Source organism: Bufo bufo, chromosome 7 (genome assembly GCF_905171765.1).
Source record: "Bufo bufo chromosome 7, aBufBuf1.1, whole genome shotgun sequence".
Taxonomy (NCBI): domain Eukaryota; kingdom Metazoa; phylum Chordata; class Amphibia; order Anura; family Bufonidae; genus Bufo; species Bufo bufo.
Genome location: NC_053395.1, coordinates 25,400,101 through 25,412,424, shown reverse-complemented (window position 1 = coordinate 25,412,424; position 12,324 = coordinate 25,400,101). Strand labels below are relative to the sequence as shown.

Below are 12,324 nucleotides of genomic sequence, written 5' to 3'. Positions count from 1 at the left end.
AGAAATATGCCATGCAAGTGCTCGGCTATTTTCTGAACTTCCCCAGCGGTGAATGGAGGGTGCGCAGCTGCTTTCTTTGCACTTTGGGGGGCCACATTTTAGAGATAGGAGTGTGTCCCAGAGGTGGAACCTGTGCCTATCTGACAGATTTTCCATTGGGGCCCCTCTTTGGCAGCGCTATATGCCGAGCGGAGGATGGCGCTATTAAATGACACAGATAACGCTCACTCACCTTCATTTCAGTTTTATTTTTAATGAAGATTCGCTGATTCTATAATACAATATTTAAAAACCGTAGAAAAAAGGGGCTCAAAAAATGAGTTTATGAGAAGTGATGTATGACGGGAGTGAAGCCGGGATGCCACGGGGCGAGGCGTACCTGGAGAGTCACTGCTGGGAAGTAAGATGGATAGAGATGGGAATGGGCCCCATTAGTATGATCCATCCAGACCCCCTGCGCTCGCTGCAGGCAGGAGAGGCCGCTTCACTTCACAAGAGGGTGAAAAGTAGTGATGAGGAGCGAGCACTCACCTCCAGAATCCCACAAAATCACCAGGAGACAGAAGTCCTTGTGTTGTCAGCCTCTGGGAAAGCTGGGTGACAACCCCCATGACTGCTGCCGTACTGTCCCCCCAGGACTTCTATTTGCTGGTGATTTTTATAGAATTTTTTTTTTACATTTGGAGGTAAATGCTCCTTAGGATTTTCATAGTCCGATATATCCAGGAGTGACGCGAGAAAGCTGTTCTGAGCACCAACCTCGCCGAGCGTCCATTTAAAATAATGATAAAAATCTACAGTATATACAGTGATGGGCGTGCACAGTATATAATCACGAGCGGGACGACCTATACACTAATACATTGTGTACAAAACCGTAAAAACATCCGTGACAAAAAGAAGCGAGCGCTTGTACAAGACCCGCCTCCCTCCCGCCCCTTACAATGGTACAGACCAGAGGTACTACAAGGCCCAGCAATGCCGCCAGCTAGTTCTACAAGAGCTGGATAGTCAAACCTGTATAAATAAATACCTTCCTATAGCTCCATGTTATCATCGAGCTGCTCAGGTCCATAGTGACAGTGGGGTCTGATCATGGGTCACATTCTTTGGTGGCTATGGGACAACTGGACTGGGGGTTACAGCAGCGATAAGCGCCCAGCCCAGGTGTAGGGACCCAAGGAGTATGTGGGTCATTACAGTATTGAGGGGGGTGCGGATTACATTCCTTAAAGGGGAAGGCAACTGTGCCAATCCAAGTAGATCTTGGCTACTCCACACATGTGCATTTAGTAATGGGAGTCTTCAAGGGATGATTTGCCCGTTAACCCCTGAAATAAATAAAAAAGTCACAAACTGACTTTTCTGTTATGCCAAGAATATTGGGGTGCTCCTTTCACTATATATGGTACTGCTCCCCTTCTTAATGATATTCTACAGCTCGTCCCGATGCCCCTCTCCTCAGCATGGCACAGACTCTTGTGCCATACTTACCCGCCTTGTAGTGTAGAATACACCGCAGTATATACCTACAGCAGGACGGGAAGTAGGACGCAAGCACTTATGCCCTCCAGTGGTGGACAGGGCTAAAGACAAGGTGCGGCCGTGAGAATGGTGCCACCTAGTGGCATGATCTATCATAACTCGACTAGTCTGGGAGTAACATTTTTTGTGGAGACGGTATATAACAATGTATATGATCCTCTTTAAAAGGCCTGTGTCCTGTCGCCGGCAGCTGCCATGTGTGGACCCGGCAGCATTTTATCACATTATCACACTGGGCACAATGCCCGGGCAGATCGGGGTGAAATGTGTCAAGCTAAAGTAAGCCTACACAAGAGAAACAACTTCATAGCTCAGGCGACCACTACTTTGGAGCAACCCATGATGCAATAAGACAATGACTTTTAACCCTTGTCCAGCCCGTAATAATATTGACTATCCATTCCTGATCCCACAGTCACCTTTATCGCTATAATTTCCTGCCCAGCATAGAGGGCACAGCAGGCACAGCTAGGGTGGACTGGCTTTTTCCTGTGCGCCGTTGCATTTAGTTCCAATATCGCTGTGGTGTCAGAGCTCAGAACTGGGAGAAAGAACGTTCCAGCAGGAGGAGGACAAGGTCCCAAAAAAGTTCTGTTATCAAAAGTGACGTGTCCGTGGCATCATATGTGGAAGGCTGGCACAGAAGACTTGGCAGCGGTTTGGGCAGAGGCTATAACTGGAGGTGTTTGGTCACAATTAGCAGGTCCAGACCTAAGAAGGCAAGAAGAATGAGTGAGTAGCAGTCAATCAATGCAGCCAAGGGATGGAAAATGGGAGTTACTGTCATGGGCAGTAGTACCTGACTATAGATCATTTTTAATGAAGCTTAAAGTGGAGAAATAGCAAGTCTTTCCCAAAAAAGTATGATTTATTAGGGAATTGTGAAGTAAGGACCCCATTATGGGAGAGACCGCCCATCTATCAGAGGGCACTGCAAAGGGGTATCTTTTGCCATGGGGAGGTAAAGGGCTTCTATGGAAATCAATGGGAATTCCATGTAATGGGATAATTTTGTCGCCGCACTGACAATAGCTGACTAAGGGTACTTTCACACTAGCGGCAGGGGGCTCCGGCGGGTGAACAGCCTGTCGGATCCGTCCTGCCGCTAGTTCAAGTGTGCCCCCGGACTGCCGCTCTGTCCCTATTGACTATAATGGGGCGGGGGCAGGGTTCCGGCGGCAGCACTGCATGCAGTACTTTTAGTCCGGCTGCCTCTCGCCGTGCTGACGCCGGAACCCCGCCCCCATTATAGTCAATAGGGACGGAGCGGCAGTCCAGGGGCACACGTGAACTAGCGGCAGGACGGATTCGACAGGCTGTTCACCCGCCGGAGCCCCCTGCCGCTAGTGTGAAACTAGCCTAACCAGAATCAGGAAAGTGGTTGTCTAATCCAGACGATCCTTCATGGTGTCCTATCCCAGACATGCAAGTCCAAGCTCGGAACGGCCTGCAGTAATGATGCCATCTAGTGGCCTTCAGATGCCACCACACAAAGTAATGGCCAGAACTTACCTTTACTGTACTGTCTACGGCACCGGAAAACAGACGTCCCCTGGATACGGCCAATGCGGTCACACTGCCCTGATGTCTCAGCAATGTCTGTGTGCAAATCATGTTATCCATACTCCAGACCTGAAGAAGAAGAGAGTGGCAGACATGTCATGCTCAGTGGTTGGATCCGGTCAGATTCAGGCATGAAGCTGAAGAGTTAGACTTTAATGCAAATGCCCTGGAGAGGTCTGAGATATCTAAACCTGTGGAGGAGCAGCGTCTATGGCTGTTGGCAGAGCCTCTAGTGACATCAGGGGTTGTGTTTATCCGATTTCTCAGTGATAAGCAGCACTATGGCAGCCACTTATCTCCCCACAGAACTTGCATGCACTTTTGGCCAGATCTTGATAAACAGGTCAATAAGGAAAGCTGACATCTTAACTGTGGCCCCCATAGTCATTTTTGGATAATTGAAGCAATAAGGAGTCACGTACCCGTAAAGATCTGTCATACGAGGCACTGAAAACCTTAGTTTGGTCAGGGGTGGAGATGACGGCTAAAGCGTACACTGTCCCCACGTGTCCGGTTAATGTACGAACTTGTTCCTTGGACTCGATGTCCCAGACCTGGAGAAGATAAAGAACAAAAACTAGTTATATAAGAAAAAAAAAAAGAGAGAAGACTGCCAGGGGTGGACTGGGAACTTAAAGTGGCCTGGAAAACATACTAAAAGTGGCCCCGTTTTGTAGCTGGGTCCAAATTGATGGAAGGCAGGGCCAGCAATACCATATTGTGGCACATTATACCGCCCCAACAGAGCCATACATCACAAAATACATCCCCAAAAACTTCCACTGGCCGGCCGTGAGGAGGGCCCAGGCGGCCCCCAGGGAAATTTCCCTGTACGGTCTATGGCCAATCCTCCCCTGATGACAGCTACGAGTCACCAGAATAAAGATGGCGGAATAGAAGAGGGATCGCTAGTAGTTCTGCAGAATATTAAGAGGGGGGCCGTAGATCTCTCTTCCACATCCTTCTATTTTATAGAATTCTTATGTAGTACGTGTGAATTAACATTTCTACTCACGTGGATGAGATTTTCATATGTCCCGCACACGATGTGGTGGTTGGTGACGGCAATGGAGTAAACACTTCCACCCGAAGTCTGCAGGACGTGGACACACTCCAGGGTCCGAATGTCCCATATCTGGTGAAGAAGACGGAAGAAATGTTCTGATGATATTTAATATCTTCTTGACCTTTCTAAGGAACTGATAGGCTGTGCTGTGTCTAAGGCAGGGCCTGAGGGGTGCAGCATGACACAGGGATTATCTATGGTCATGCTGCGCCCCCTCAGCCCTGCTCTAGTGATAAAACAGTGCATCACCTTTTTCCCCGGAGTGCTCCTTTAATATGACCGAGTTGCCCTCATCATCTCTCACCTTTATGGTCTGGTAAGATCCGCTGTACAAGTAGTTCTGTGAGGCCACCAGTGCACGGACCCAGTGGTTAAGACCGGTCAGCTCCTTCTTCAGCTTTAAATCTGTACCCACTATGTCCCAAACCTGCACAGAGGAAAAGAAACATGGGGTCACTTCTGGTCATCTCCTACTACTATCCTAAAATAAAGGGTTAAAGGCTACGTCCACCTTTGCAAATATTTATTTTTCAATTCTCTCAATTTTGCAATAAGTGTTAATTTGAATTTTCTTATCATTTTATTTCTGCAAATTCATTGCACAACTATGAGTTTCCATGGTAACAACAACAGACAAGCCCTGGGTAGTCGGATCCTGCAGTCCCATTCCCTTCTGTCTGTCCTCTACTTCTGGCTCATATGGGAGCATAATGCAGAGGCTAAATGGAGGACAGTATGAGACTGCAGGATTACACGACACAAAAGTGGTTTGTTGTCTGTTACCATGGAGACACATAGCTCCGCACAGAGGCTGTAGAAAAACAATAGGACATTTTTACTTAAGACCTACTGCAAACTTGCCTCATTTTTCCTGTAGATTTAGAGAGAAAAATCAATTGTTTGCAAATCTGTATATAACCCTTAGGATCCGACATTCCCCCAGTACTAGGTCGCGTCGGTCGGACTCTGGCTAATTGTAAGAAACCCACAGAGATGGGCACCAACCTTGATGGCTTTTAGGGAGCCGCTGAAGAGCATGTTGTGTGAGGACACTAGAGTGCACACTGGGTTGTCATGCGCTCGGATAGTGTTCACTTTCATGAGAGTTGGGATGTCCCACACCTGAAAGCAGAGACACTCGCTATAGCAGGTCACAATGAATTGGGCTGTCCGCCATCATTCCTCCAGGTACCTGCATCTGGGGAGCACGCCGGCCATCATACTCACAATTATGGTGCAGTCCGCTGAGCCGCTGTAGAGCTTGCTTCTGTAGAACAGGAGAAACAAGGAATCAATACCAATGGACAAGACGGACTCCAACGTACTGTGATAATAGGCGCGGAAGATATTCAGCGTGCCGCCATCATTTCTAGTCATAGTAATGGACACATCTGAACAATCATACACCCTATTCTGAGGGGTCTCCTGTTCAAGACCCTCAACTATTGCTCAGGGCAAAAAAACGGCTACAAATAGCATCTCTGGAGGATCTGTCCAGTCCTGCATTACACACACAGCCCACCGATTTCTATGAGGACTGTGTAATGCTTCCTTTCTCCTGTGGTGGCGCTGCAGAAGAACTGAACACTTGACGCTGACGGCTTATAATGTAACAAAAGCAATGACGCGGTTTTCGCACGGTGGTTTAAGGACTCACCCTTGAATACAAAGGGCCAGTACGATGCCGTCATGCCCCTCCAGCGTCTTTTGGCATTTGTACGTTGTACAGGTGTCCCACACCTAGAAGAGATGCCAGTGTAAGGATGGTGATAAAGGGAGTAGGACCACAGTACTTGGACCGCGCTCACAGCCAGGGCCAGGACCGCGCTCGCAGCCAGGGCCAGGACCACGCTCACAGCCAGGGCCAGGACCACGCTCACAGCCAGGGCCAGGACCACGCTCACAGCCAGGGCCAGGACCACGCTCACAGCCAGGGCCAGGACCACGCTCACAGCCAGGGCCAGGACCACGCTCACAGCCAGGGCCAGGACCACGCTCACAGCCAGGGCCAGGACCACGCTCACAGCCAGGGCCAGGACCACGCTCACAGCCAGGGCCAGGACCACGCTCACAGCCAGGGCCAGGACCACGCTCACAGCCAGGGCCAGGACCACGCTCACAGCCAGGGCCAGGACCACGCTCACAGCCAGGGCCAGGACCACGCTCACAGTCAGGGCCAGGACCACGCTCACAGCCAGGGCCAGGACCACGCTCACAGCCAGGGCCAGGACCACGCTCACACAATCAGTACAAGGACCACACATGGTGAGTATGGAAACACTCATTACCTTTATGGTTTTGTCAGAGGAGCCACTAAACAGCAGATCTCCTATGGAGTAGACGCATAAACACCACACTGGGCCTTGGTGCCCCACGAAAGTACCCTTACACTTAAATATCTGCTGGGGGTCGTAGGCTGCAGAGAAGAACAGGCAGTCAGTGGAGGAGCAGCTGCAAAGGGTTAGTGAGAGGCTAGTGTCTTGTCTTCTACTTACAGCCAAGTATTCCCATGTTCAGCCGAGCGTTGATGTGGGAAAGTTCATCCTGTAACACAGAGAGGTGTATGGTGAGAGGCGACGTGCGGGACAGCAGGGGGGCACTTACTTTCTGATGTCTGCTCAGCTCACATTCAGCATTGAGGCATCTCTGCGGAACTCCATCAAGTCTTCGCTCAGCTTGCTTTGGTTCTCGTCCAAGACATCTGTAAAGGAAAAACAAGGTTCAGGTCCAGGAGCAGGAACAACCCTACAGTCAGCCTCCACCCAGCCTGATTCCTGGGAACTCATAGGTTGTCTGGTCTGTTTATTCAGGTCCGGTTCTAGCTCATGGCTCTTCGGCTGTTGGAAAACTACAACTCCCAGGATGTTGAAACAGCATAGTTCACAGCAGCTAGAAGGCCGCTGATATAAAACGGACTTGGACCACGACCTACCAAACTTAAGATCTAGGTTCTTCTCCAGCTGGTCGATCTTCTCTGAGAGTTTTCCAAGCATGGAGCGGAGGAAGGCGATCTCCTGGTCTTTCTGTGTCATGGCCACTTGCATTTCGTGGAATCGGTCATCTGTCTGCTGGAGGAATTCCTTGAGACCCTCAAATTTACAGGTCTCTAGGTGTGTTTCGTAGGTGTCCTGGTTCCCAATGAACGTGCACCTGGATGGCAGACGGAAGCAGGTATAATATCATATAGCACAACAACACCCATAAGCTACATTCACACTGCAGCATGTTTGCCATATGTTCCCGGTACATACATCAAACCGGTTCTAAATGGGTCCTGTGGACTACGTTTACAGACGGGGTCCCTATAAGCCTTGTAGGTCATGTATGCTCTGTCCACCAGCAGCTTCTATGTGGGTTGAGCTACTCCACCCCACCCCTGAACATACCCATACTTTGAATGAGGGCACTTGATGTGTTCACACTCCTTCAGGTGGGCCTCCAGGTTCATTTTCAGCAGTGGGGGGCAGTTCGGATTATTAGGACAACGCACCGGCCGATAATCACAACTGCCTTCATGGTCCCTGCAACGACAGAAGGAAAGACGTGAGGGATGAGACGCGAGTCCTAGAGCCATACTGACAAGAGGAGTAGTCAAACAATCCAGTGTTAGTCAACTACAACTCCCATCATGTCAAATCATCCAGAGGTTTCCCACCTTAGTACTCATATGCAGTTATCCCTTTGTCAAGGTAGGGACTTCCAATGATTAAAGGGGGTTTCCAGAAATTTTATATTGTTGATGTCCTCAGGATAGGTCGTCACTATCAGATCTGTGGGGGTCCGATTCGTGACACCCACCGATCAGCTGTCTGAAGAGGCTGGGGTGCCGCAGTGAGCGCTGGTCTCCTTTTAGGCCTGTGACATCACATTCATCAGTCACATGACCTAGGTGCCACTAAGTCCCATTCAAGTGAATGGGCCAGGGATGCAATACCAAGCACGGCCACTATACAATGGACAGCGCTGTGATTGGTGAGCAGAGAGAAGGCTGCAGCACTCACTGGAGCACTATGGCCTCTTCATACAGCTGATCGGTGGGGCTGCCAGGAGTTGGACCCCCACCGATCCAGATATGGATCCATTCTGAGAATAGGCCATCAACATTAAACTCCTGAAAAAACCCTTTGATGACCTATAGTCAGGATAGATCATCAGTATCTGATCAGTGGGGGTCCAACTCCCAGCACCCTCACTGATCACCCATTTGGACAAGAGCTGTGTGGCCTCTACCAAGCACAGCGCCGTCCATCGTATAGTGGCTGTGCTTGGTATTGCAGCTCAATCCCATTCACTTGAATGGGACTGAGCTGCACAAAAGACATGTGGCTGATGGATGTGACATCACAGACTGAGGAAGAGACCCCAGTGCCATGGCCAGTTTAAACAGCTGGTCCGGGGTGCTGATGTCGGACCCCCTCCAATCTATTGTGAGGATAGGAGGATTTCTTCGCCATTCACCTTGGAGGCTGCGCCCGTTTGGCCGCCACCAGGATTCAGTACCCGGACCTCCCTAATGCAACCCTCACCGGACACTTACTTTCTGGCACTTAGTTTAATGGTGAAGGGGCAGCCATGGGGGTCCACCTCGTATGTCGTTGGCTTCCCATTGGCGCAGGGGCGGCAGCCGTATTTACAATGGATAAAAAGCTCCCCTATCTGCTCCGCGACGGCGATGTTATTCACCACCACCGTTAGTTTGGCATTGTCCACCGGGCACTTCTCTGGTACGAGGAGAGAAGAGGAAACAGGATTATGTCAGTGCCAGACACCCGACTTAACCCCTTAATGCCCACGCTGCTTTGGGTCTTAATCACCGGAACAATTTTGGGGGATCTTTTGCATGTACTGATCATACGGCTATAACCTTTCTATTGTTAGGTTATTAAAGAGCCTCTGACAGCAGGATTAACCCAATTAATCCAGGCACGCCACCTGGTAGGGTTACTCCTGCTGACTAAAATGACACCTGTACTGTGACAATCGGTTGAGGCGTTCCCGGGAAAGAAAGACTTTTATTCTTCATGCTAGTGAGGGCTTCAGTGCACCAAGGGGCGTGGCCTAGTCCCTCAGTGCACCTCAGCTGGCCACGCCCTTTGGTGCACTAAAGTCTCCATCTGCGTAAAAAGAATAAAAGTATATTTTTTCTCGGGGACGCCACAACCGATTTTCACAAGACAAGTAGCATTTTTAATCAGCAGGATCAACCCTACCAGAGAGCGTGGCTAGTTTAAAAGGGTTGATCCTGCTGTCACATGCTCTTTAAAGTGATTTTCAAATGTTTAGGATCAAATTGGGCTTTAATTATTTTAAAATTTTAAGAAAATTGTTTTTGTTTTTTCCCCCCGCAATATTGCCATTTTTTGTGTGAAAAAGTAAAAATACATAGTTTTCGTTTTTAAAAGGGTTTTCCGAGAGTTCGATATTGATGACCTATCCTCAGGATAAGTCATCGGTATCTAATTAGTGGGGGGAGGGGTCGACTCCTGGCACCCTTGCCGATCAGCTGTGGCACTCACCGGAGCACCGCGGCCTTCTCACAGCGCCATCCATTGTATAGTGGCTGTGCTTGGTACTGCAGGTCGGCCCCATTCACTTGAATAGGATTGAGCTGCACCCAGGTCATGTGACCGATGGATGTGATGTCACTGACCTAGGAAGAGGCTGCGGCGCTCACAGCTGAACAGTGGAGGTGCAGGTAGTTAAGGTAAGACCCCCATCGATCAGATATTGATGTCCCATCCTGAGGATAGGCCATTAAAATCTAACGCCCGGGAAACCCCTTTAAACAGTCTAGTTAAACCTGGCAGCATGGTCATGTGACCTGTCTCAATGGCGGCTCTCATAAGAGTGTATGGAGTGATCTGAAAGGCAGAAAAGAGTTCCTAGGCCGACATATGATCCAGGCTCAAAGCCTGAGGCTGCACTACTGAGATTCCAAAATCACTAAATGTATTAATGCCCTTCTCCTCACATAGATATACATGACAGCCACGTGTAGGATGTAGATATTGATGCATTTAGTGACAGATATCAGAAGGGGACATGTCGGCATCAGAATGTCTCAGTAGTGCAGCCTCTGTCCTCCTATTCAGGTCATTACAGGCCATTCAAAGCAGCAAATGAATGAATATCGGAGTCTCCCCCTTGACTCGTCCTATGAAAAGACTATAATGTAGTAACAGAAGACTCTACCTACCTGATGTTAAGGCGCACCTCCTGCAGAACGTATGCTGTGGAGCAGAGGGGACAAGAGTCAGCAGCGGTCCAGACAGCGCCCTCTCCTAGCACACACACACATCTATACTACACCCGCCCGCCGAGGCCCCGCAGCCTCATCAATCCATTCTCTGATCCGCTGTCACATAATCCATACACAGGGGGACGGAAGAAAAGATTAACCTATTTGTATTAGAGACGAGCCAATGGCTGCCAGCGCCACCTAGTGGCTTAACGAGGAGACACACAGCAGATTGATGCTCTTTCTGCAAAGAGGACATCGCTCTAAAAAAGAAATGGACCCGACAGGTGCTGGGTGGTCATAGAAAACGCTGATCCCGGCAGTTAACCCTCACAAGCCAGATTAGGGGCAATGCACAAGGGTAGGGGGGAGGTCAAATCCTTCAGAAGCTGTGGATCGCCATAGTGGGCAAGGACTGGTGCCACTACAATCACACCCAGGACCCAAATGGAGGTGCCCAGGACTGTCTCTTGTAGGTGTGGTGCCCTAACAGATGCCCTGTATTTTTTATGCACAGGCAAATATAAAGGCATATGGAAGTATAGCGGTATATTGCAAAAAAAAAAAAAATAGCCAGGTCGTGAAGGGGTTACAGGGGGTGTCCCACGAAAAATATTCTACATTTTATAAACCAGCACCTGGATCTGAATACTTTTGTAATTGCATGTAATAAAAAATGTAGTATGGCCACTGAGTTATGCAATAAAATGCATCTGTATAGCGCCACCTGCTGTTTGTTCCTTTACTTATTCTTCCGTCCACCTTGGTAGCACATGCTCAGTTCAATCCTTCAACTGCTGCAGAGAGGACATGCAGTCTGAGCTGTGATAGGGAGAGAGCTGCTGCAGAAAGGACACACCCTCTGAGCTGCCTGCTTGAAATAAATCAAAGCAGAGCAAATGGAGCAATGAATGGGGAGATCTCCGGATCCATGTGAGGTACAGGGCTGGGGTTGTCATGTACTATATGAATTAGTCATGGACGACCCCTTTAAACCGATACTACTGTATAGACGGACACAAAATCAGTCGCACTGCACATGGGCGTTTCTCAATCGTTCCTCCTTGCGATTCCTCTTTTCGGTTTTCTCTCACGATCGCACATCTTGTACTTTCACTGTGTTTTCTGGCCAGAGAGGTCCCCCCCCTCCCCCGGAGATATTACACGCTCCCTGCCCCCTTCCTGCGCTGGGTGCCGGCTGTGAAGCAATACTGGGCAAGAAACAGAGCGCTTCCTGCTGCAGAACTTTCCATGGCTCGGCCAGCACTGCTCAGAGATTTCCGGGGGAGGGCCGAGCCTTAAAGAGGACCATTCATCAGTTTAGCCCTGGTCTAATTATGGTCTTACCTTATAGGGCGGCCCCCACTGATGCCACGGCACTTTTTTTTCTTTTTTCCCCAAAGAACTGCCCCCCCCCCCCTCCGCGTTGATTTCCGCGCTTTATATTATGAGCCGACACGGTTATACTAGGCGGAGACTCGCAGCGAGTCTCCGCCTAGTATAACCGAGTCGGCTCATTATAATATAAGGCGCCGAAATCAACGCAGCCAACGAACCCTATAAGGTAAGACCATAATTAGACTAGGGCTAAACTGATAAAAGGTCGTCGTTAAAGGGACACGAACCTTCAGTCCGTCACATCTCCTATGGCTCCGCAGCTGCCTGCAGTCTATTGTCCTCCGTTATCAGCCATAACTGTAGTGGCCGAGCGACATGATCGACACTAATGAGCCGGCGGCCATATTGTTTCCCCCCAGGCTCTCTGGATACGAGAAGCCCCCTTCACTACTTTCCCAGCAGGCACTGAGAACAGATGTAGCTACAGGTGCACCGAGCCGCGCCCAGCCAAGAAGTGCTGCCGGCTGCCAAACAACACACTGCCGTCCGCTATACCGACGCTGCCAAAAGTTGG

The 12,324-nt window shown here is 49.6% G+C and overlaps 1 protein-coding gene across 8 annotated transcripts in view; it reads right to left on the bottom strand.

Annotated features, from left to right (window-relative positions):
* Window positions 1–230: 230 nt before the first annotated feature.
* TRAF7 (TNF receptor associated factor 7) overlaps window positions 231–12,324 on the bottom strand; it is a 32,143-nt gene continuing 20,049 nt past the window's right edge. For 7 of the 8 annotated variants that reach the window (XM_040441017.1, XM_040441022.1, XM_040441019.1 and 4 more), the window contains 15 exons: window positions 10,371–10,404; window positions 8,712–8,895; window positions 7,561–7,695; window positions 7,107–7,324; window positions 6,802–6,875; window positions 6,670–6,718; window positions 6,463–6,590; window positions 5,832–5,914; window positions 5,402–5,441; window positions 5,180–5,296; window positions 4,479–4,601; window positions 4,124–4,243; window positions 3,531–3,662; window positions 3,058–3,177; window positions 231–2,256 (listed from right to left, as the gene is read on the bottom strand). In XM_040441017.1, coding sequence (XP_040296951.1) covers window positions 2,242–2,256; window positions 3,058–3,177; window positions 3,531–3,662; window positions 4,124–4,243; window positions 4,479–4,601; window positions 5,180–5,296; window positions 5,402–5,441; window positions 5,832–5,914; window positions 6,463–6,590; window positions 6,670–6,718; window positions 6,802–6,875; window positions 7,107–7,324; window positions 7,561–7,695; window positions 8,712–8,895; window positions 10,371–10,404 — 1,572 coding nt within the window. In that variant the 3' untranslated portion in view covers window positions 231–2,241. The remainder of the gene's footprint in view (window positions 2,257–3,057; window positions 3,178–3,530; window positions 3,663–4,123; window positions 4,244–4,478; window positions 4,602–5,179; window positions 5,297–5,401; window positions 5,442–5,831; window positions 5,915–6,462; window positions 6,591–6,669; window positions 6,719–6,801; window positions 6,876–7,106; window positions 7,325–7,560; window positions 7,696–8,711; window positions 8,896–10,370; window positions 10,405–12,324) is intronic. The other variant, XM_040441020.1, reaches the window with a different exon arrangement.